Genomic DNA, 26,040 nt, shown 5'->3' on the forward strand with positions numbered 1-26,040 from the left:
TAAAGGGCATCTGCACGTAGCAGCAATGGAGAGGTGTTTTTCAGTCTCAATATTGTTTTAAGACTGTTATCCTACTTTTTTAACTGTCAAATAGGAAAAGCTGTGGTTGCTGAGACTTTGACCAAATCTGTGCAGTAAATGAAGAGCAAAGCACTGTTGTTCTGTAATCTTACTGTATACATGTGTTGCAGTAGCTTTTGACTTGTCTGAGCACATTTTTCCCCCATGTTGCTACTGCCTTTGTAAGGTATTCCCTGAATGGGAAGGTTTAATACTTTTTTTTATTCTTCCTGTTAAACACGTAGGTCATGATGAATCCATCACAGTTAAAACTCGCTTTGGAAGAACCAGATTTAAATAGGGACATTACATCACCTCTTTTAAAGTATTTGATAAATTGATAAACGACTTGAAGGCTGTCATGCAGGAAAAACATGAATAACTAAATGTATTTAGTGCAGATCTTTGTAGTGCCCAGTGTGTTGTGGGATACTGAGTGTGGATCTCCTGAGCTGGCATGCAGTGGCATTTTCTTGATGCTTGTATGTAGTGCCACCTATTGGTAGATATTCCATATAACATTCTTAAACCGTAGGTGTGTTGTGGTTGTTGGCTTTGTTAATTAAAAACAGAAGACTTCAGGCTTAAGAGTTAACATTTCATCTACTTTTATTTATCCAGTGTGCTTCGTGGCTGTGCGTTCTGCATCCTGTTTTCATGTTGGCTGTTGTTATTTATGGAGAGGAGAAACAAAAACACCAGCTCCTCTGTCAGTAATTCTTTCATCTAGGATTCACGTTGCTCTTTCTCTACTCCTGCAGTAATGTAACAACAGATAATGAGCCAGTAATGTCTGAACATCAGCCTCTTTCAGTCTCTGAGTTGAGCAAGGCCCAATTCAATTATTCAGGTTTTTTTCAAGGGTTTCTCTGATGAAGCTTATGATTCCTCACACTTGTAGTCAGTAAGTGTTCTGCCTGCTGCTGAAAAATAGTTCAGGAATTAAACTTGCCTTTGTTCCTATTATATCCCATTATCTGTTTTGATTTGTCTTTTTCTGATCTTATCACATCTCCAGGAAATCCAGGAGCTGGCAGGAGGGGAATGAACCGTGAGGGCGTCCCCGGAAAGAGTCCGGAGGAGATGTACATTCAGCAGAAAGTGAGAGTCCTGCTCATGCTGAGGAAGATGGGATCAAACGTAAGACACTCTGTCACAGCCTGTGCTTTGTGGCTTTCCAGATGTAATTTTGTAATAACTGGGGTAGTGCTCACTGAGGTGGGTAGATGATGGTCTGGCTTTATTACTGAGTTGTTTCAGCTATCACTGATTTAGCCATTATCCTGTGATTAAATACAATTGAGGGTTGGTTTTTTTTTTGTTTTTTTTTTGTTTTTTTTGCATAAATATGAGGGTTGTGGTGCTTGAATCTAAATCTGAACATCTGATTATGTCTCTATTTCCAGTAAAATTTTTCATTATTGTGAAAGCAGGAAAATAAGGTGACTGTTTTAAAGTGACTTTGAGTCTTTCAATGAACGTGGGATGTACCAGTTTGCAGCTGCAGCCTTGCTGGTATTACAATTTATCTGAGTAATAGCTCAAATGGTTGAAGATTAAAGTAGAGGTAACTGATGTTTCCTATTGGAAAGTCATAGGTGATGTCTTGAGTTTTTCTTCGTTTTCCTTTCTGCTGACCAACTCTTTGTACGATTTCAGCTGACTGCCAGTGAAGAGGAGTTCTTGCGCACGTATGCAGGTGTAGTGAATAGCCAGCTTAGCCAGCTGCCTCAACACTCAATTGATCAGGGTGAGTGCTGGATTTGTTTGCCTTGTGTTCATTTCATTTCTGAGAAGAGTTTCAGAAAATACTGAATTGAGGTTCCTATCTTTGTGTAATAATATACTTCTATTTAAACTCATCCTGCAATTTGAGGTGTGTAATTCATTTTTTGCTCTAGTCTTTGGAGAAGAATTGGAGTGTAATGTTCAACAGAACTCAAACTTTTGAGATATGGTGCAGACAGAGATAATTGCTGCTGTGAAACTTCCATACTTGTTCTGGTAAACTGTGATCTGTTTAATATAAACTATTTTTGTTAGTTGCCATACGGTGTTATTTTAATTGGATTTGTTTGGGTTCCTATTAAGGAGATGAAGTAGGTGTTGCTTTTGTGAGTTCTTTACAAAAGTCTTGGTAAATAATTCCGTGGTGTGATTCTGAAGCTGCAGATCTGTTCTGAACTGAATGCAGCTTTCTGCATGGCTTTTTTTTTCCTCTTCATGTAGGCCCTATGCCAGATCACATTCATAATGTGGGATTTGCTTTGAGAGGAAATTTTTTCTTGTGCTGGAAATAACTGAGTTGAGGAGAAATTTAATATAGATCTGAGACATTTAGAAAACCATTAGAAAACCTGTATAGACTTGCACTTCTAAGTGTGTATTCATTCCTCACATAGCTGGGGGATTGATGCAGGTAGATATGCTTGTGTAGTTTGGCTCAGAATTCCTAAAGTTTTCTGCCAGTTTCAAATGAAAATTTGCCACTTTCTTCTCAAAAACTGAGGAACGCATTGAGATAAGAACAACTGCATTTGTTACCAGAGAGCTGTGATGCTGCCTCCAGCAGTTGGCTTTTGTCAACTTCGTTCCTAAAACAGTTACGTTTCACACAGTTAAAACAAAAAAAAAAAGTATGCTGAATGGTCTCAACTTTGGCAATGAAGAGATGCTAAGAACAGGAGTCCAGCCAGAGGACAGAGATGCTTGTACAGCTGTGTTCCAATACATCTTCATCTAACTCCCTTGTCTAAGCTGTCTGGTTTTATTATCTGTAAAATTAGCCAACTATTGTCTTTTCAGAGGGCTTTGGAGACTTCATACTAATTTTGTTGGAGTGCTTTAGAATTGCTGATGCGGTGTTGTAGAGAAAGCTCAAAGTATTGTGCTTCTGGTTGCTTTCAATCTCTTAAGATAACATTAAGAAGAACCCCCAAAGGATGCTCTTTCTGATACAGGCCATAAACTGGCAGCTGAAAAAATGAGTATTGGCATAAATTTTAAATTGAATCAAAAGAGAGATCAACAGATCAACAGTTAGTTGTTTTTCTAGACTCCCTAATCAAGCAATGCAGGAAATGTAAGATCTTTATACTTTGTTCAAAAAGTTGTCTTTGTTCCAGACTTGTACAGACGCCAAATGATTTCTCTGTCATCATTTTCTATAAGTCCTTGAGAATTCTTCAGACTTCTTCCCTAGGGAAGTGAAATCCTCCATGTTAATGCTCACTTTGATCTGATCTGTGATGCTGCTGTCTTTCTTGTGTGATTTGACCCTGCGATCCACCTTCAATCCTCCCAAGTTATAATTAAATTGTTGGCCTCACCATAAAGGTTTTTCTTGGTGTAAGAAAACAGAACAAAGAATATATTTAACTCTTCAGAGAGCTGGAAAATCAGTCCTTTCCGTAACCAGATATGCCATCTTTCCAAATTAATTGGAACTTAGCACGAGGAAAAATTGTAATGAGGAAACCAGCCAGATAGCATTTCCTTTAGAGGAAGGTGAAGCTGCAGCATGCTGTAAAGGCGTAAGCAACTGTAATTTACTGCTCAGGACTTTGATCCCCAGAAAATTTCTGCAGGTTTATAATAGTCAACTATGCTAACACTGCTCTTTGCTCTTTTTCCTTCCATGATTTTTCTTTATTGAGAATCAGCACCAGTGTCCAGGACCCTTTGGCTGTAACTTCCTGTATGTGAACCATTGCTTAGATTCATCATGAAGTTATCAAAAATAGACTGGAAAAAGTCTGTAGGTGTCCAATTTGCTATCTAAAGGGAGATTTCATCTCCACTAGATGGCATTATCTTGCACTGAAAAATGCTATCCCAGGTCCCAGTACTTTAATGCTTTATTTTCTTCAAGGTTGCTTAAAGGAGTTTTCTTCCCTACTTTTCTAATGTTTGTTTCCTCTGAAGGATTTTTTAGTCTTTATGCAGTTTGCCACATGCACACTACGAGCTGTTGTTGTTAAGGAGTTACTTACAAAGACTTTCTAGGTTAGTGGATTTCACAGTCTTCCTTCCAATAAAAGGACCAGTTGCTTCCAGCTCCACCAATCTTTAGAGGCCTTTTTCTCCAGCAGGCACACATGGGGCAGAAAGCTACTTCCTACTCTTTTCTTTCCCCAAAAAGGAAGGACCTTCTTGACCCCAAAAGCTTTGGTACAGATCTGCACATTTTAGTGCATCAAACGTGCCATAGTCTGGACCTACATATTCAGAAAGTTCTGTTTTGTTTTTGTTAAGAATGTAGGTGGATGGTCTTGAGTTTTGTAAGTGCATCATAGTCTCATTAATTTTTTCCTTGTTGTGTATCCATGAAATACTGTCTTAGAGAAGCTGTCTTCCTGTGGTCCCTCACAGAAGTTACTCAAGGTGAGACTGCTGAGCTGCTCTCTGTGTGGTGCTCCCTGCTGGCTTTTGATAAAGATCTGTCAGCTCCTTAAGTTGAGTCTGGTTGCGGAATGACTTCCTGTGGTCAGTGTGTCCATGCATAGTTGCAGCTATGTGACAGTGAGTGGGGGAGTGGACTTTCCACTCTGAGTTGAGCTGATTGCATTGCTGGATGTGTTTGTGTAGATCACAGGGCAATCACTGGTGGCTGGGGCTTTCCACAGTATTCCAGCAGATAGAACTGCACCTATTTCCTTTTGCTATCTAGTATGTGTTCCCAACTTCACTTTTGCAGAGCAACATATACTAGGGCAGCATATTGTAGTCATTCAAGATTCACAGGTGAATATTTCAGTCTTAAAATAATTCTTTCTATTCCAGCTCCCCTGAAGCATTTCATATGTGAATTTAACATTAATCAAGAGCCTAAACCTTCGTATCATGTTGTTGATTTAACATCCTAACCATTTTGGTTTTGGATCATTCCTGTAATATTGTTAACACGTATATGGAAGTGCAAAATATATGGCATTTTTCTTTGCTGAAAGACTTTTTAGCTGACACCTGTGGCTTTTGTTGTTGTTTTGTTTTCATGGCTCCAGGAATAACTGAGGAACCTGAAGCCATCCCTCTGCAAACAGTCTGTGCTGGAGGGGAGGATCTGATCAGGAGCTGTTTCAAGATACAGCTTGTTAGTCTTCTTCCCTGCACTGCAGCATCAACTAGAGCAGCTCAGCCTCATTAAGTTTCTTGAGCTTGAAATGATGAAACTAAAGCTTTCTTGCATGTTTTTAACACAAGCAAAACACTTCTCAGGAAGTGAAGTACACAGAAGCACCTGGAAGGGGGAAAAAAATCCTGCTTCTCAGTTGCTTAAATTGCTAAATGGTAGGCTAGCATTTGGCTGCCTTAAGTCACTGCTCTGTGGTGTATCTGAAAATGGAAGCTATGCAGCTAGTAAGCCCAATATGTGAATTATACGAAGACCTTGGTGATTACAGCTCTGTTGTTCCTATAGCAACAGGAGTGTCATGCTGGTTCTTGAAGAAAGGCAGTCCCTTAGGGAGGGCAGTGCTGAGATGCAGGCACATGCCTTGGCTGGGTTAGACACGTTCTCTGGATGGTGGGGTATTAAAAATGGATCTAGGCTGCTCACAGAGTTAACAGGAGGACTGCAGAAATACCGGATAGCGGTGGAGAAATCGAGATATTAGAGCTGCTCTTAGCACAGAGCGTTTCTTTCCCTCTGAACACCATGCATGTCTGACTGCGTTCCTCCTCTCAGCAGCACATGTTGTATTTTTAGAATGCCAGACTAGCAGGATATTAATACTGAGAGGTTCACAGAAGAGTTAATGCTTAGCACGCAATCGCTGGATGGTGATTAAAGGAATGTATATTTAAAGATCTTGGGGAAAGCAAAGAGATAGAGATATAGATAGATTTATTTTCCATTTGGCATCCTTCTGACATTCATAGCACATTTACCTTTCTGATCTCTGAAAGCTGTTCAGGTTTATTAATTTTGCAGGTGGCTGCAAACAAAACAGTTCTATGTATTTGTACATCGTTTCAAGAACACTTGGACCTAGCAGCAGAAGGTAACATCTTGCCTGGGGTCAAGGCAGTGTGTTTTTAATCCAACTTGTACCCTACTGGCTTGATGCTGGTGCCAGTGTGTCCTTGCTCTGGAAAGGTACAAGTTAAATGTTAACTGTAGGAGGGATAGGGGTGTGAAAGTGTAAGGCAGAAGTGGGAAAAGCATTTTCATGTTCAAAATTTTGAGGCAATGAATGTTTTGCTCATTAAGGAGGATGACAGGTATTCTGTTGGGTATCTGCAAGTCCCTTTTTCAGTGTGGAAATGCGTGCCCAGAAAAGGAGAGGTTTGTGCAGAGAGGAGTTGTGTGTATAGAGTGCAGGGTACACGTCAGGTATACATGCACCTTCATTGTTCTATACATTAATTAGTGGAAGTGCAAAGCTCAGTGGAGGATGTGCAAAAAGTAAACATGGCCCACAGTCCTATTGTTTTAGTTGCAGATTTCTGGCAATGTGCAGCTTAACTTTATAACCTGTGCTCTGGTTTTTCAATTTTTCACTTGATTAGAAAGAAAACATCCGCTGTGGGAGCTGAGTGAGACTGTTGCAGAGGCCTTATTAATTAGTACTTTAATCCCTGCTTTCCTTTCACTGCATAGAAACCCCTACTCCATTCTCTGGATGTGTTTGTATTTGTACGTGAGCACAAGTGGCTATAGAAGTGCTTAATGAGCAGCCTTACTCCATGGGTTTCATTTAGCTCTGTCTAGCTTGGGTTTCAGGACTGGATGTGAACAAAACCTGCTTTTGTGCTGAGATACATGGACGGAGTGTTTCTAGAGAAATGTCTCTAGGTTTTGTTTTTTGGCTACAAGGTATCTTCAGAAATACTGTCTTACCAAGTGGCTCCTGGAACAGTATCCCTTTCAATAGCAGAGTGCACTTTTGCCCTTACTCAAGCAAGATGGATATTATTCAGCAGAGAAGCTTTTCATTCTGCTTTCAGATCACTGAAATACCACTAGATATGCTTCTCAATCACACAGTGCCTTCTCTTTGAGGAACTCAAAATGCTTGACAAACTCATTTGCTGGAACCTTTCTGTTTGTATTGGAGATGACATGGGGTGAAGCGAGCTGGCAGATTGGCACTGCTCTGAGGCACATGAGGTGGGTGCTGTTCTGCTGGGTGCTGTGCCTTGGGATTACCTAGCTGCTCATTGGTCTGCCTTGAAGGTATTAGCTTTTATTTGATGCATCAAATGGTCCTTTATAATGCGATTGCCTGAGGCTCCTGCAAATGGTACTTTGCATGTATTTCCTGCAGATGAAACCATTGGTTCTTCTGCTACAATAGAGAAAGGATCTGAGGAGGGAGCTGGAAGTAATACTGCTCAGAGTTATGCATAAAGTTCATTCTTTACAGATCTTGTATGGGGCAAAAAACCCTCCAAGGTGTTTTCTTCATGAGTTCATGCAACTTTAAAACTACAGTTATTGTAATTACATCAGTGACAAGGCAGGAATGCTGTAGCAGCTTCTGTGCTGTTAGCTTTGGTTATGAAAGACTGCAGCCTTGAATTCCAGACTAATTCTCCATCCCACTGACCTCCATTGTCATCTAGGATGCATACATACATAGTAGTAATGCAGTAACGCTACGGGTATGTAAGCATTTTCCACATTTTTATGCTGTATTCTTTAGTCTTGCTTTATTCTTCCAAATAGAACACCATTTTATAATTTGACTTTTTCTGCTTTCTGATTGTATTGGCAAGCTGTGCTGCTTCTGTTCTCTTCTCCTGTTGAGTCCAGGCAAATGGCACATTGCCATCTCATGCTGACAGTGTCACTGGCATTGAGGCTGTGCCACATGGGCCCAGAATATGAGAACAGGAACCGGTGAAGTGAGAACCTGCACTTTGGTGAGAGCTATTTTGATTGTAAAGCCAGAATGAACTGCACAATTCCCAGCGTCCTTTGCCGAAAGCTATTTCTGCTCATCATGTGTTTCCAACTGCTGTTTGGTCACCACAGCAAGCTGTGCAGAGAGCAGCACCAAGAGCTGGGCTTGCTCAGGGCAGGCAGGAGTGCTGCCCAGTGGGTTTGTGGGGCTGTGCAGCTGGTAGGGAATGATATTTCTATGTGAAATTCACGAGAGTGCCTGTAAGAATGATTTTGTTCATATTTAGCCTGTAGAGAGGGGAGATGTCAGGAAAACAATCAACATCTGTTAGATAATCCAGCTCATCTCTGTGCCCGTGCGACGTCACCACTGATGTTGCTGTTGCTAGGCTGCTCCAGCTGCTCTGGGCTCACATAGCAAAGCCTCTGCGGCTTGAAAGGGGATGCATACAAAATGCAGAGGCATAGGCTGTGCTTCATGTGAACTTGCTTTGCTAATGATTTCAATATCGTTACTGCCTGTCTGTTTTTGGCACAGGTTTGTTTTTTCAGAATCTTTAGAAGTAAAATCCTTTTCCTGTAGAGGCCAATGGCTGCTGTATTTATGGTCTTGGGAAAAAAATATCATGGCAACTTGTGAATTCAGAGCTGGATTCTGGTGATGTGTGCCATTAGTGTTTTGATCAAGGGAAAAACAGTTTGTGGAAGAGATGAAAAGGGAGAAGGCCATAGGGCTTTTATGTGTTGGCAAGAGGGAGCGCAGCAGCAGTTTTTGATGTAGTTGTAGAAAATGTGGGTCCTGTATATGAAAAACAAATTACTGCTCAGTATTTAATATTTCTTCCTTTGAATACATGAAGCAAATAAACTGTGAAGTGAGTAAAAATAAATGTAGTCACATTTCATAAGCATTTATTTTTATAATAAAAAATTTTTATTATATTATATATAATATTATATTATATATAATATTATATATTTTTATTATAAAAAATTTTTTTAATTTATTTCATAAGCATTTGATTTAGTTTTTAAGGGTATTAGCAGGGGGGAATTAATCACCTTCACTTTCTCTCTTTTTAAGTCCTTTCTTCCTTCTGTGTCACAACTGAAGAGCAAACTAGAGAACTGGGAAGTGACATTTTGGCTGGCATTCATACAGCTCTAACAGATGAGGACTTCTTGTTAGCCCTCTGTCACCTTGTGTGCAGGTGTACAGGGCAAGTTGCTTGGGGCACAGAGCTGAAATCTGCTGCTGGATGTGCTGCAGGTGGAAGGCTCTGGAGAGCTTCATGTGCTGATGCTCCATCCATGCTGAATCTGAGCTTTCCAAACCCTGGTAAAAGCTGATCAGTGATCTGAATGGCACAGGCAGGCAGCGTTGCTCATAGCATTTCCTACTTGGTTGTCTAATCCTTTAATAGAGGCTTTGAGGAAAACCTTATTAAGCAAAATTATCCCAGGCAGACCAAATTAATTAATGAAGGCTAAAATGGTCATTTTGAGTCATCTGTTGCGCTTAAGTGTCTCAGATCATTTGATTTTTAGAAATTATACAGACAGTGACTGGTGGTTTCATCATATTTTCTAATTGATTAAATAAATGCTGTTAGAGAATCTACAGATGAAAGAGAGCATTTACTTTTATCTGACTTTGTTGAGGATCAAATTTTTACCAGAAATGAAAAACGTTGCATTCAGCCCTGCAGGGTTCTTTCCCAGTTCTTGTCTAGACAAGAGATATTGATTTAAATTGCTGATTTGACACTACCACGTGATGTGCTTTTATTTCCCCATTGTCCTGAGGAAGTTTCTCCTTAAGTGCCTGTTAGACCATGCTATATTCAGGATGTCTAGAAAGCTGCTTTTTTTTCCTAAGTATCTTGTGTTATCTTTTTTGAAGAATGAGAGCTTAGCATGGAATGCTCTTTACAGGCCTTTATCAGACGTGATTCTCCAGCTGTTTAGGGCTTCCTGCTATAAGTGCCCACTTGAAAGATGATGGAAGACTTGGAGATGGTTCACAGGAAGGTAATAGCACGTTAGAGGACATGAGTTTTGATGGCAGTAACCTAGCTGATGGCCTCAATTGAGGAAAAGAATTGAGGAACTGAGTCCACGCGTTGAACTCTTCTGGAAAAGATTTCTTTAGGTTAGGGGAAAAAAAACTGCTTAGCAAAGGTAAGTCCCAGTTCAAAAATAAGAAAACACAGCCTTCTGTTCATTTTGTGCTCTTTCCTTTCCTGTTGATTTTATCGATGTACAGGATTACAGTTTATCTGCATTTTTCTACTGTTCTTTAACAGAAGTAATCATGGCACACATTCTTTGTCTCTGTTACAGGTGCTGAGGATGTTGTGATGGCATTTTCCAGGTCAGAGACAGAAGATAGAAGACAGTAATTACAGGACACCTGAATGACACAGAGCTGGAGAGAACAGTGTGATTCCTGAAGATAGAGGAGGATGGCTGAGCATTAATAAGTTCCTTTGCCCACCCTAAGTTTTCCATGGTTGTTCTCCTCCTTTGTAATTTTGCTTCCCTTTGCCCAACCCTCAGAATACATCTCACAGCCACCTGTTCCTATAAGTTTTTGCTACTCAACTGGGCTGTGTTAAGTAAGGACAAACCTAAAGGTGTATTTTTGATTGGCTCAAAGGGACAGACTGTGATTGGCTAAAGGAAGACAATTTTTAAACTTGACCAATGAAAACCTTTTCTCTTACTTTATTTTCTATTCTAAAGTCTCTTGACATCCTACTTCTAAAGAAGCTTTTCATGCTGTGGTGCTTATGTAGGTCAAGGTTGTGAATTTGAAGAGGTTTTGATTTGGCGGCGTAGAACTGGAAGCAAGTTGTGGTTGGTGACAATGCAAATGCTTTATCTTCAGTTGGCTTGCAGGTGTTTTGCTGACATCAACATTTTCATTGCAGAAGGCTGATGTTTTGGTGCGTTGGCTGTTACTTTATCCTTACTGACTTGGGGAAAAAGACAAATGTGCTTTGCAATATTTATTACATCTAGACATGTATACATGCTTGCTTGTTTGTTTTTGTTTGTTTTTGATCGGCTTTGAAATCATGTTTTTCCTTCCCTCTTGTCTGCAGTGTTTCTGATGCCATCAGTTTTTCCATACTCATCTGCTCTGTGGCCTCGAGCTCTTTTGGGAGCATGTGTTGAAAGTGTGTTTAGTTCAGTAAGCCTACCTGTTTCAGCTGGAACATGGAGATCACCAGCCATTCTGTGCTTCTGTGTGGGCTGTGCTGTGAACTCCTGGTTAATCTGGTTGTTCAGGTGGCTTCACTCTTTGCTTCTGACAGAGGAGCTGTGGGTATTTTGCAGGAATTGCAAGAATGAGATCTATGGCTGTGACGTGAATTTGCCAAATTTGTATAGAGAATATGTGAACTTGTTTAAAATACAGCAGATAGTTCCACTTTAACTTTTTAATTGCTGCACGAGACTAGCTCTCATACAAGGGAAAATTAATGATCGTTAACTTATAGCCAACTTTCACTGGGCTTTAATAAACTAAGTTCCTAGTCACTTGAAAAATTATATGTGGTTTGGCTCCCTGAGACAGTTTGGTGAGATGGAAATTATCTGGATCCTGGATAATAGCATTTTTCTCTAGGCACTGGTGCAAGAGGCAGCAGCACTGCATTAAGCTGTCCAATGGTGAGTGACAAGTGACACTCAGGTTTACTATTTAGTAGTTGCAGGGCCTTCAGACACACACAGATGCATTTACAAACTTAAAAACCTGCAGTGAAATTAGTGCATTGACTGTTCAGGAATCTGCACATAGACTATCAGAAGCCTAAAATTCCAAGCACTGCTGCCTAAAACCTAGCACTTCATTTCCTCTGGTGTGTGCAGGTCATTTGTACAATACTTCCAGATTTTCCCATGGGTTGCACTGATTTTAAGATGTTTGAAAACCTATTAAAGCAGAAATCCATTCATTCACCTGTTGCTGGCTCTTTTCATGTGGTGGTTAATTATTTGGAGTAACAGCTCTGGAATCTGTGACAACGTGACTCTTTTTCATGGCAAGAAATTCTGACAACAGGATGCTGTTGTGGTCTCACAGTGGGGGGAAGAGCTTGAAAGAAACCATAGAATGCGTGCAAAAGGAAGAATGGACTTGTGAGCATGAGGAGGGAATTCATTTGAGCAAATAAATATGTAATGAGAACAAGTGTACATCTATTTATGAAAGAAGATCCTTCTGATTCTGTTACAGCTTCATAAGGTTCAATGTGGAAGTTTCTCTTTACCCCTTGTTTGCTGGGGCTGAATAAGAAATGATTTCATTAAAGTAAACCAGGAACAAGTCCAAATGATTCTTTACATCTTGACTTGATTGCCTAAGAGGTACTTTAATCTCAATTTTATTGTAACCTGGGCAGGCCATAAAGGGTTAATGTAAGGGGCTGTGATTAGTTCTGATCTGGGTGGTAGGAGTGGGCTGGGTTGTGGTGGCCTGTCACTGTCAAGCTAACTGCTTCCTCCCTGTGTATCTGTGTCACTTCTGAGCTGTTGAATCTTTTCAAGGAGAAAGGTGAAGTGTTTCTGTGGTTTAATCTTTTCACTGAAGGTGTATCTGCTGGGGGGAAAAAATACAGATTTTAATAGCTTCTCTTGTTTCTTACCCATTTCTTATACTGCTGACCAATTAAATGGTGAATGTTTGCTTCACCTCTGTGGAGGACTTCTGTGTAGACTCCAGTCTTGGATTATGAGTAACGTGTTGAGAAATGTCAGCATGTTGTGTAACAGTGTGCTTTGGCATCCAGAACCTGGAAGAAATCTGGTCTCTTGAGAATATTTGTGCTGCCTTTGTTACCTGTGTGCTCTTTGGCTCCTGACAAATGATTTCTTACCTTGAAATCAGTTCCAGAATGTTTATAATAAAGGATTGCTACATAAATCAGGGAGAAAGTAGTGGAAAAAAAACGGCTTCCTGATATTCCCCTTGAAATATATGTCTAATTATTTATCTTCCTGCTATGAAAGCTATACGCCTATTAACGCTGCAGAGCCTGGATTAATTGGAAGGGAGAGGAACCTGCACAGAGTACAGCAGCTCAGCTGACTTGTTTATTGCACATACAAATTTCTCCATCTTTACCTTTTGCTTCTGCCTTCCTAGGCCAACTGTTATTGATAGAGGGCAGAAATGCAGCGCTGTACAGGTCAGAGGTTAGCACAGACCTACAGAGAAAGGTATCTATAAATACAAAAGTCTGTGCAGTTCAGCTTCCAACCAAATTGTGCTTAAAGCATTCAGCTCAAAAAGCACACGTCCTTTTGGATGTCTTCTTGGGATGACTTGTTCCTTCAGATGTTCCAAATGTGCTGTTCGACTTATCTTAACAGGCTTATAATCTGCCTTTCCACACACTGTGTTTTCCAAAACTTGAGGGAAAGATTTAGAGCTGAATCGGATTCCCCTCTCATCGCTCTCCAGATGGGCAGCAATTGCTGTAATTGTCAGTAAAGGTCACCGTGTCTGTGAGCACTGCTCATTGTAAAGGAAAATGAGGCTCCTTGCCATTCACACAAGCCTTTAGATTGATTCTCCCAGGTCCTGCAATAAACCCGGGAGTAGCAGGACATGAGCTGGTGGCGTAGCAACACTTGGGAAGGAGCTGTTGTCTGAAAGAGTCTGGACCATGAATTAATTAAGATTTAGATGTTTCCATCAGGTAAGTAGTCAATGTAAGTTGTTACCTTCTCTTGCCTGTGTGAAAGTTTTGAATGCTTAACCCTTAAATCTGTTTCAGTTTCATAAGGTCAGTATTTCTAATTCACCAGCAGCCTAAATAGTTCTGGTGAAGGCTAAAGATTAAATGGCCCATGAAATTCAAAGACCCCCGTCACACATAGCCAAGATCATCCTCAATAAGGCTTCAGGGTCATATGTAGGATAAATTTCTGTAGCTCTTGAGAATTCTGTTATAAGAACAGAGCAGTGTTATGTTTGGAGTTATCAGTGTTCTTGTAATATACTGGGAAAATGGGGGGAAGGGAAAGGGCAAAAGTTGAAAGCTTTGATTCCAATGAATTTGTATTAGAAATTATTTTATAGAAGATGTACTGAATGCCTGAGCAAGGAGGGCAATCTGTGGTGTAGGTTATTTTAAGATCAGTCCTTGGGCTTTTTTGGTCTCTTGCCCCTGAAGGACTGTGTGGCAGAGCTGGCAGCAGCAGAAACCAGCAGTGCACTAAGAGCAATCTCTGAAAGTTTAATAAATCTTCAATTATATTCAGTTTCTACAGAAGGAAACACCTTTATCTCACTGTTCTTGATCAGTAACAAAGTATTCCAAAGCTCAGTTGTTAATACAAATCTTTTAAGAAGCTTTTTAAAAACTGCAGTTATTTTAGCTAGGAGAGTACCAGGACCACTGCAGAATTGCATAGTTGCTGCCTTGGTGGAACTTTTGCTTCATGTTGTTGATTTTCAGATCAACTGACAGCAATGTGATCTGCACCTTGCCCGAGCATCAGCCTGTTCAACATCACAATTCAATTGGACACATTTGTTGTTCAGTGCTGTAGCCAGAGGTGTGTGTTGTGTGCAGGGGAAGTTCTTCCCTGTTCAAAGTATAAACAGGAAATACAAAATTATTGTAAAACGTATTTTTCAAGTCAGTGTTTTAAGTTCACCTTCCTTCTGCTGCAGAGAAGTATTAAGGATCCTGTCAGCATGCCAGGCTCCATTATTTGGTAAACTCTTACAGTGTAAATGGTCTCATGTGAAACCAGCTTTTAAATCATAGACTCACAGAATGGCCAGGGTTGAAAAGGACCTCAGCGATCTTCTCGTTTCAACCCCCCTGCCATGTGCATGGTCACCAACCACCAGACCAGGCTGCCCAGAGCCACATCCAGCATAAATACATCATAATGAGTCAAATTTTGGTAACCATGAGTCACACAGACACAGTGCTGGCAAGTATTTGCTGGACAGTTTTTTTTTTCCTTGCAATCTGTGGTGCAACAAAATCAGTTTAGTGCTGCATCCTGCAAATCTTTATCCTACGTATCTGTAACTTTCAAGCTGTAGTGAATAGGTCACTGCATTGTTGAGGTTCTTCCAGGCCTGCTTTAGACTTGCTGTATAAGTATGGTGTGTCCAAGCAGACATCTTGCAGCTCAATTTTCCTTCACCTTCCTTTTGTTGCTGATGCTTTTCACATTTACAAATGTGGATGTGCTGCATACAGCGAGCGCTGTTATTGCTCACCGTGGTAAGAGAGGAGCTTGGATCTGTTTGCTGTCAGACTATAGCAGGTGCATACAAAGACAGAAAAGATATCACCTACTCTGTCTTCTGAGCTCTGCTTTCATTTAGTTAGCAGCTGACTTGCCCTAAGCAGAATTCCTGCAGAATGTTATAAACAACCTGGCTAGCTTCCTTTGTAGCCTGAAGCACTTCAATTCGGGGATTTGTTTACTTTGGAAGAAAGTTGGTTTTGTTGGCTTTTTTTTGTTGGTTTTTTGAATCTTTTTAGCTTGGCTTGCTCACAAATTGCCTCGTGTATCAGCATGAGATAGTTACGTGCACCGAGCTTTTTGCTGTCTTATTCCAGGTTGATTCTCCTTGCTACTAAATGCTCACCTGTAAAATGCAGAAAGCCAACTCTGAGGCTGTGTTTTACAACTTCACTACCAACTCCAACCCTGAACTAATGCATCTCCACTTCTGTAATTTTTTTACCTTGGTTACTCTGGTGGAGTTAAAAATGCAGCAGGCCCAACAGGGTCAGAAAAAGACAATTCAGTCCTCAGTACTGTAGAGATGCCCCAGAATTAAAATGCGACTCTACAGCTGTGCTCACCAGTTGCTTTTGTTTGCATGTTATTGTATGCTTACATTTATCCCATAAGACAGGAGAATGCATGAAGTTATTTGATCATGCAGTGACATAGAAGCTTGTCTGGCTATGAACTATGCACTGTAATCCATTTTCAGCTTCATGTGTGACCTCCTAATTGAGGGCACAATGGAAATCGCATCGGACGTGATTGGAATGGACAGTGGTGGCCAAGCATCGTCCTGCAGTCTTTTGTCGTGTACCTCAAGTGGCTGGAGCAGGCTGACATAACTACATTTTTCCTAATCCATGTCCGGAGTTCATGCTGGAAGCGGGTGCCTGATCACAGCTAGTCAAGTAAAACAGTTCACAAAATCATCTGTGCTCTGTTTGATGTCTTTTCTATTGGCAAGATTCTACTAAATCTCTGATGTGTGCGAGGAGGAAGATAGAGGCAGGTCAGGAATGGATGAATTTCTGTAGGTGGAAGCATAAAAGGAGGATTCTCTGTCACTGTTGTCTTCTCATAAGCTGCTTTGAGCCTGGAGAAAGATGGTAATTAAAGTGGACAGAATCTTAAGCTTTTGACTTGCCTCCCCAGCAGCTCCAGGTTTCCCAGTCCTCTAAAATATCCGTGCTGCATGCTGGTTCTGCAGCACGCTCAGCTGCTGGTACCGGATGGGTACAGAGCCTTTTGTTCTGTTCTGGCCCCGACCTTGAAGTCACGATCATTTGAAGCTGAAGGGGGCATTTGGACATTATCATCCTGGCTGGTACAGCTACCTGATCATTGTCAGAAGAGGGCAAGATTTAACTAGCTGAGAAGTGTTTGGATGGGGACTGCATGCTGGTAACAAGCAGGAAAGGCTGTCTGAACGTTTACAGACACCAACGTGAGCAGAGCTCACACACCTGCTCTAGTAAATAATCCAGTTAGCAGGGTAGCACTGCTATGTATGTGGAGATTCATAGTGTGTGTCCTTCCACGTCCTTTCTTGTGTCCTTAGAGATTTAAATAGAGAATTTGTCAGCAAAAGCGCCTCAGCTTAAGTAGCGGTGAAATGGATCACAGAGAAGGAGGTCTTTGACATAGCATGGTCCTCGACCTGGTAGAGCTTACAGCTTAAAGTCAACACCTTGAATTCAGCTTGGGCAGATGGAGCATTAAATTCAACTGTGTCTGGTTGCTGTAGAGCAAAGCCACGAAGCTATCTCAAATGCAAGTATGATTAGATAGATATCACTTAGGGATGTTCTAAAATGAAATGACACGTTCTGACATTCTTGCAGGAGATGCTATGCTGCCTTTGTGATCTGATGAATAATGTTTTCTGCCACCTGGGTAGAAAAAAGAGATCATGTGTTTTCTTTCTTTAGTCTCCTATCTCAACAGAGTGCAGACTTGGTTCCTGTCTGGACCTGAATTAATCTTTATGAAGATTGTTAATACCATTCTTTCTCCAAGCTACTGAAAAGAGAAGGGGAGCAGCAAGGGGAAAAAGAGAGAGATTAAAGGGAAAAAAACAGTAGGTTATACATGCATTTTCCTCTGTGCTGCAGGTTAAATAATACCCTATGCATGTGAAAGAGATACTGTGATTAAGGAGCTGTCAGGCAGAACGAGAGTTGGGCAGCAAAGGGAGCAGAGATGCTTGAGGGAAAAGGGTATGAAAATGTTCTAATGCTGAGCTCTTTTGTGCATATCTAGCGTATGATGTGTGGCTTTGTGTGCCTTTCATTGAAAAAATAGCTATTCTACAGATATTCCGTTTTTCTTTTCCCTTCATTGCTCAAGTATCTTTTCCCTCTGGGATGTCTCACTGGTTACTAGTGACATTATTTTAGAAAATGACCCAAATCTCTAATCTGAGCTGCTCCATCAGGGTTAGGATGCCATCTGATAATCTTGTACATAAATCATGGCTTTGGTGAGTAGAGAAGATGCTACCTCCTTTTTTTTTATTTTTACTGTTTACTCAGGCAGAAAGAGTAGATCCATGCATGCTGCTTCATGAGAGAACTTGTGAGAACTCTTCAGCTGTTGCAGAGCCTCTGGAAGTGTAGCTGCCATCATATACCTCCTACTGAAATTGGTGAACAGCAGGCACTCACTTTTTAGCCAGGTCAGTATATATATTTGACCTATCCTGAGTTGCATTTTCATGCTGCGCAGACTCCAGCCATTCCCAGAGGCTGCTCCTCACACTGCAGGAAGGTGCCTGTGTAAGCTGAGCTTCAGACAGGATGATATGCCTGTCTCCTCTCATAAGCTTTTTACTTGCATTCGGTGGGTAATGTATCACAGAACTGGCAGTAAACGTGGCAGAACTTGTGTTGTTAAAATGCAATGCAAAGCTCTGTATTGCTGTGGCTTCCCACAGCAGGGGGTTTAAAGCTCCCCCCCCCCCCCCCCAGCTTCCTTGGCAGAATACAATGCACTGCTCTGCTTGTTCAGCTTCTGACTGGTACAGAATAGTGGCTAAACCAGAAGAGGAAAAGATAAGAAGGCTCATTGTCCATAATGAAAACAAGGAAAATCCTAAAATGTGGAAAACTACAGGTGGAATGGAAATGAATGACTGCTGAATGGAGGTCTAGGTGATAGGAAGAATGGCCCTTCCGACTGGGTTGGGTCCAGCAGAAATGGGTTCTGCAGAAGTGCACAGGTAACCAGGACAACAGAGCTTTCTAGGAAAGTTTTCTACCACTGATGTGAGGAAAACATGGAGTTAACAGTCTGACAGATACATTAAAGCAGAGCATGTTGGGATGGGGTAATTATTGTAAATCACTCAGATTCGCTTACGTTTATTAGGTTGGATGGGGGCGGGGGGACATCCTTACCTTAGTGCTGAGTACAGACCGCAGTGATGTTGGCTCTGCTGGCTCTTAGCTCTCTATGTTTGTTTTGTGCTTTGCTAAAACAATACAGCTCCTTGCTGGCTCCCTTTTAAGGTGAGGCAGTGCCTTGGTGATTCATGTTCAGCCTGTGGAAAAGCCACTGAGCAGAATTCAGTGAAGTCTTCCTGCTGGTGGAGGGCTGACTCAGTAATAGATACAAACCTGTGCTGATCTTCAGTTGTTCCCAGAACAGTATTCCACTGCTTTCAAAAGCCTTTCCACCCCAGGACAGTTTGCCACTTAGAGAGACAGGGTCAGCGCTTAACCTCCTTTCTGTTGCAGAGCACAGCGAGCATTAAAACCAGCAGACAGACGTGTCCTTGCAGGGAGACTGTCTGCCTGGGAGCTCCCCACGGGGAGGCAATCAGCCCCTGCCATTGGCAAAGAGCTCTCACCCACTCAGCAGCATTAATCAGGGTTGACTGTTCCTCTTAATCCTCTGATCCCTTCCATAAGGACGACAACACAAGCATGGCGTTTATGTGTTATGCTCTTCTTCGCTGACAGTGGGCCTGGCTCTGTGGTTAGTGATTAGAGGGGTGGGTGATCAAAACGTGATTAGCAAATCTGCAATTAGAGTGAAGGCCAGGAGGGCAGGGGCTTACTGCGAGGAAGGGTCACAAGTGGTATGTGTCAGAATCAAAGTAAATATGTGAAAGGACAAAGGATTTAGCTGCACTCTTATCTGATGAGACTGTAAATAGCCAAGGCTGCTGGGAAGATGCTTTGGGCACTGGAATTTTAGAAAAAAAGTAGCAAGCAAGAGGAGGTTTTCCTCCTGGACCAGGTAGTTTTGAAAAGCACTTTTTAAAGCAACAGAGGTCGTTCATGTGGCTTAAAACATGAGCTCAGAAATTGGGATATCAATTCTTAATTGTAGTCCAGTTGCTTTTTCTGACTGATGCACAGGAACTTAATGAATTATTTTCTTCAGCAACTAGACAGTGAAGGTACTCACGGTGCCCTGCAGAGGTTCGTGAGCCTTTAATATATCAGTGTGTGAAATGCTCTGGGACTTTGGAAGACTCAGACCCATAGACTGGTTTTGCCAGATAAGATGAATTTGAACGGGGAGTTCATGTCATGAGCAACAGTTTGCTTGAAACCAACTGCAAGACAAATAATGGCACATTTTGGCTGGGTTTTTTTTTTTTGTTTATAAAAAGCAAATGTGATGTGGAAAAGATGGCAACTAGAACTCTGTCTCAGAAGACCTCCTCAGTAACATCGATCTTGCATAATATTCTTAATTCTGAATACCTGTACAGAGTAGCGTGTTTAAAATATCAGTTCTTGTGCATCCCAAGATTGCTTTGGAAATGGGACTGGTGGTTTGAGATATGTACGGTCATTTAATGGCAGAGAGTTGATAAATGCTGCCTTAATGAAAATAACACACAATTTCTAGAGAGGCTTTTGTCCTAGGATCTTAAAGTACTTTACAAACGTTTGTTAATGAAGTCTTGCTACATCCATGTGGAATAGGCAACTGGCATTAAATTGAGAGGATAAATGAGGCATAGGGAGATTAAAGGACTTGTCTGTGGGTAGAATCAGTCAGTGGTACTGTAAGGAACAGCACAGCAGCCCTGTCTCCCTTCTCAAACCTTCCTTCTGTGCATATATACAGCAAGAGCTGTCTGAATGGGGTTGGTACAGTTGGGTACTGAAATCAGCTTGGGGTGGTTCTGGTGGTGCTGGGTTCTTTTTTGGTCTGTATAGGAGATAATGATGACAGCAGTCCTTCAGAGAGCCCTTGTAGATAATTTTGGTCTACTAGTCAACCTTCAAAATAAAAAGTATTCCAGATGGTGTTTTCAGGAAAGGCAGAGCAAGCTTTTTCGACACTGATGCTTGCCTACTGAGGTTTTATTTCTCTTCTTCCCCAAGGGACTCGAAGGCAATGCAGTACAATCGGGGAGGGAAAAGAAAAGGAAAAAAAAAAAAAAGAAAAAAAAAAAAGATGAAATAAAAACAGTAGTGGAAGCAGGCACGGTTTGAGGCATTTTGCCATTATAAACAATCCTCAGATTTCCTTTTTGGTAAGACTTGCCCCAGATAACAGTAAATAGTGAATGTCCGCTGCTGTCTCTGGGAATGAATGAGTGACATTCATTCTGCTGGGTGACACCTCTGCTTCCTGCACTGGAGATCTGGACCCGGGGGACCTGGGGAGGAGGGATGATGCCAGACAGTATGCTATTAATTTTCTGCCTGTTGCAGGAATACAGAATATTTTGATCGTCCTTTTCCTCCTTCTCCAAACAAGCACATGCAGAAAGGAATTAGTCTTAATGGAAAGAAATCTCTTGTAGGTGTTTGTGGAGTACACCTGTAACTATTTAATTTAGTCAAAGGAAGCTACTCACTCTGTTGTCCTACGGTGGTAAGCGAGCATTTTTTGTTCCTGAATGCTTCCTGGGAACATCCTCCCTGCTGAGTGTTCATTTGTAAATTGTAAACCATCTTGGCTGACTCTTTGTGTTAACTTTTCTCTCTTGTTCTGAAATGTCATTGATTTTAATGGCTGTCAGTGGGAGATGAGAGATCTTGCTAACAGTGGGCCATGATAACACTGCAGATAGAGCAGTGTGTGGAAGTGCTGGTCCCATCCGCACAGCCCTGCTGCTGCAGCAGTGATTATAGTGCTGCTTGTACAACTGGAGGCTTGTAATTTGGTTTCCCTTTAGAAGCCTTTGAGACTGCAGCCCAACAGGAGAGCATCTGCTTTTCTTCTTGCTGAAGAGCACTGCTGAACCTTCTCTGTAAAGCTCTCTTAAAAACCTATTGCTAGATTTCACTAATATGTAGTAATTTGGCTCCTTTTACCTACATAAAATTACTTATCTAAATAAAATGCAAGAATATTGTCTAACCGAAGGGGAAAATAAAGAGCATAAATGTGTTAATTACCAAAATACCAGACATGTAATTAATATGCCAAAGGAACAAAGAGCAAATGTACTAATAGCACATAATTGGACCTAAACTATACCCTTGGTAGAAGTCTCTGCAATGGAACTCTTGTGTTTGTGCTCCTTTTCAAATTAGCAGTGAGGAATAAATTAACATCCATTTTCTTGCTCTCACAAAGACAGAATCATATTGTGGGGCACAGTAATGAATTCAGAGAATGCCTTTACATTCCTGTATGGCTCTCAGGGATGGCAGTGCTAATGCTCGTAGCTCTGCTCTTCCTCACAGCAAAGCAAGCAGAGAGAAGAGGAAACGTCATTGTGTGACCACAAGTCCAATGAGTACCATGATCCTAAATATGAAATTAAATTGCATGCTGAATGTTTTAAACGTTGTCACCCTATTTGGTGCAAACATTGGAAGTATTTCTACAGATGTAAGTTTATCTATCCATTATTTTATGTGCTGTATGTGACTCCATTATGTTTTCAGATAAATATGTAAGGAAAGGATCAGTCCATGACCCAATGGGAGAATTTAGGACAGAACTTGAAAGGCAACCCAAGGCTGCTTTTTCTGTTGTTTTTTTTAACACAACATAAGTCACTTGTTCAGTTCCATGCATAAAAGAGGAAGTTAAAGCAGTTGTTAACATGGCCAAGGCTTGCTGTGCTGCTCTTCAGAACAGGTTTGCACAGTATGGCAGCACAGAGCCACAGGAGTCTTTGTTTTCCATGGACATGCATTCTGGAATGGCTTGTCTGGAGTATACCTGACTTTAATTCTTCTTTTATTGTGTTAGTGGGTGATTAGCACAATCACTTTTCTGCTGCCCGTTTCTCTTGCTGTACTCTCTCCCTCTTTGTCTTCAGCAGTGTCTTACTGAGCTTTATAAATAATTGATTGAATGCTGTTTGGAGGCTGCAGTGATTTCGGGGATTTAGGAGGCCCCAGTGCTCCTTGGAATAAGGAAATCAATCTTATAAGGAATCAGTCCCATTTCATTCAGGCTCCACTCTGATTCATCTCCTCCAGCTTACGATAGCTATTGTGGTACCAGATGGAATGACAAACCTTTTTTTATTACACCTCAATTTTCCTGAGGTCCCTAAGTCTGTTTGTTTTTTTATCTAAAGTCTTGTTTGTGCACATGGTTCAAGGTGTTTCAGGGTGTTACAGCCTTTCTGCTTTCCTAAAAATGCAAATGGAAAAGCTAGAAATGGCCTTACTCTGCTGCAACGCACCTGTCATCACAGACACCTGCCTTTCTGCTCCTCAGAAGCCTCATGAGAGTGCATTAATTAACGCTTATAAAATGCTTGGAGATCCTAGGATGGTAGGTGCTAATGAGTTGCAAAATATTATCATCCTGTTGCAGAATATGCAGCCTATCTCTTACAGCAGAAAGACTTGCATCTTCATTGCTTTCATGCTTCTGGAAGCATATTTTGCAGGAGGAGGTAATTCTGAATGGGAAAAAAGTAATGAACAAGGTGGAAGGATTACTAATGCCGGTGCTTTTGTTGAGGAAGCAGTGCTTCTTTGCTTATTCCATTTTCTTTTTGTCTCTCTGATAAACCCATACTTCAGTGGCTTGTTGAGAATGCTCTGAATGTTCAGAAATGTCAGGGGAGAAGATTTGCTGCTTCAGATTGCCAGGGCCTTCATTTGCATCGCCTAAATCAATTCTCACACATGATCAAAGCACTTCTGGAAACGCTCAAGTGCAGGGAAACCAGTCCCCTAATTCTTTCCCCTCTAATACATACACTCAGGTTCCAAAGCATTAAAAAAGACAAAATTATCATCCACCAAATTTAAAAATGCTTTAATGCCTCTTTATGTTGAGAAGATTGCAACTCTGTGTATTTAGGGATAGCAAGGCTAGAAAAGATGTAGGTGGGAGTGGAGGAACCTGGAGTGGAGCTGAAATACAGCTTCTCAGAAACTGCTCTGTTGTCTTCATGTAATATTTTGCTTGGCTGTGCATGCAACTCTATCATGAGCTTAATTACTTTACAGCATAGTCTCTATGGCAATTGGTCTCCTTTCAGCACTGGTTTCAGGGCAGCTGTGATAAAGCAAATGCTCTGTAGATGAGATGCAGCTGGATTCTGGGTTTGACTTCTCTTTAAAAGCAATCACATTTGGGAGGTAAGCTAATATGCATACATTAATTGATGGACTGAGACAAATATCAAAACCAAGGCCAGTTGTATTCTCTTTAAATAAAGACCAGACCATTTTCTCAACCCACTTCCAGACTATTTGAAGCCTGAACCCTTTCCCCTCAGCTCTCCTTTGGAACAAGGGTCCAGAGTTGCTATCTAGATACAGCGCACATTCTGAGTGCATTCAAAATCAATTATGAGCCTGAGATGTAACAATCAGACACAGATTTGCTGGTTACTTCATTCAATGTGCCTCACATCCCTTTCTATGTATAACATGCACTGTCTTCCTTTGAGCAGCAAGCAGGCTACCACATTCATCTTTACCTATCACCTTATCTTTTCATTTCTGGCTGCTCAGCTCCATTCTGAAAAGTGCAATAAATGTGTCCCCCTGGGTCCTTGCAAGCTGGGCATTAGTCACACTGTGCATTTCAAGGGCATCAGTCTGATAGTTTTTCAGCTGTAACAGAAAGCATGTTCTGCCAGGAGCCATTTGTTCCAGTTTTGTTGCTTACTAATAAAATCAAAATCAATGTGTTTTTTGAGCTCGAGAAACAGGTCGGAGAGTAGGAGGGAGATAAATGGTAAAAATGAAGGTGCTGAAGTTGGTGCTGCGAGTTTCTTTGAAATAATGGCATGTGGCATTTCAGAGCAAGTGAGAATCTCTGGCAGCTTGTGGAAGGCAGCTACCTCTGGCAAGCAGCATAGTGGCTGTTTAACAGCAAATAGGACTGGTGCATAGCTTCACGTTGGGCAATTTAAATCCAGTTCTGTTATATGAAAGGCATTGAGAGCATATTTTATTTGCTGCGCTTCTGGATTAAGTGCCAGTGGAACATCCATGGTGACACGGATCGCTTTTAATTTCTCTTCTCTGCTGCGGATGCAGTGCTCCCATATCACCAGTTCCACAACCACTGACGTGCCAGTTCAAACCAGTTAGTCATCTAGCCAAGCAAAATCATCTAGCTGAGCTTAAAATATGGCCTGTTGGCTTTACTGAATCAGTGCCTTAGTCACAGCTGCTTCGGAGGAGTTTTGCTCAGAGGAAGATGCAATCAATGCCTTCTCCTGCCTTGGAATTTGCCCAGTTTCGTCATGACTGATTCAGCTGATGAATTTCTCTGAGCTGACAGTGTCACCGTGCGATAAATGAAGCTTAACCTGGACACAGCATTTCTTGTCTTAACAATGCCTCTTTTCTTTGGAATCATTCAGATGACTCAGGATGGTAACACCGAAGTCCCTTCTCACTGTGGTCAGAGGTCCCTGGAGGTTTTCAGAAGGGTAACTGCATGGTGCTGAGGGATGGAGGGGATGGAGATGGGCTGGGGTTGTGCTGGATGCTCTTGATAATCTTTCCCAACCTTTGTGATTCTAAATGTGGAGCGTTCTTCCCTATGTTAATGTGTTATACTGAGTGGACTATGGGACAAATTCTGTTCTTTCCCTGCCAAGATGAATGAACTTGGGCTGATCTGCAGTTTAAAGGTAAAAATGTATTATTTTGCAGAAACTGTGTTCAATTATGGGTTTGTATATACTTGCATGCCAGTTGGCCACTGATTTCCAAGCCCTCTTCAGATACCTTTTTATTGGTATTCAAACTCCATTATACTCCTAACTCAAAGTGAATACTTATGCAAAAGATTGTTTAGATCATGCTTACACCAATGGCAATCACCTTAACCTCTCGCTTTGCAGATCCGTACTCATGGGGTGGCTTTCCATGCATTAAGTCAGTGAGAGAGTCGTGCTGAGCTGGACAGCCCTTCTACTCTTCATACAAAAGAAAATTAGATGATGTAGCATGCTGTCAGCTGAAGCTGCGTTGGCAGAATGTAAGGACTCAGCTATCTGGCAACAGATGGGCTACAGGCTTCTTCTGACACGATCTGCCATCCAGCATATGTTAGGCTGAGAAACCAAGGGGGTTTAGACTGAGGCTTTACCTTCAAAAAAAGAAAATGTCTTAGCTGCTGCTGAGCAGGTGGCCTTACAGCATGCAGTCAATGGAACGAACGTGACTGCTTGGTTGCTTGGTGAGGGAATGGTTCCATAGCACAGGATGGAAACTGGAGCACCATTTGTTGTAGTGGACCATGATGTATTTCTCTTGAAATTCCTCTTCTCTGCACATCATCGTGCTGGCAAATTTACGTAAGGTTGGCTGGTTTATGGATGGAAAAGCCTTGGTGGGAGCAGAGCAGCCTCTGGAATATCCAAAAGTATCATCTTGCCAGTTTGACCTCTTGCTGCAAACAGTGTCTTGATATTGAAGTTACAGTGCTTTAGAATACACACCTCATCTCTGGGA

At 41.4% G+C, this 26,040-nt stretch overlaps 1 protein-coding gene across 1 annotated transcript; it reads left to right on the top strand.

Moving 5' to 3' along the window:
* Positions 1 to 1,104: 1,104 nt before the first annotated feature.
* Positions 1,105 to 10,308, top strand: CTNNBIP1 (catenin beta interacting protein 1; the record flags this gene model as incomplete). Its single annotated transcript, XM_079545584.1, has 3 exons — positions 1,105 to 1,200; positions 1,720 to 1,810; positions 10,250 to 10,308. The coding sequence occupies 3 exons, from the start codon at positions 1,105 to 1,107 to the stop codon at positions 10,306 to 10,308; spliced, it is 246 nt and encodes an 81-aa protein (XP_079401710.1).
* Between the last annotated feature and the right edge of the window lie 15,732 nt (positions 10,309 to 26,040).

The sequence above is a fragment of the Tetrao urogallus genome (assembly GCF_951394365.1).
Source record: "Tetrao urogallus genome assembly, chromosome: 21".
Lineage (NCBI taxonomy): Eukaryota > Metazoa > Chordata > Aves > Galliformes > Phasianidae > Tetrao > Tetrao urogallus.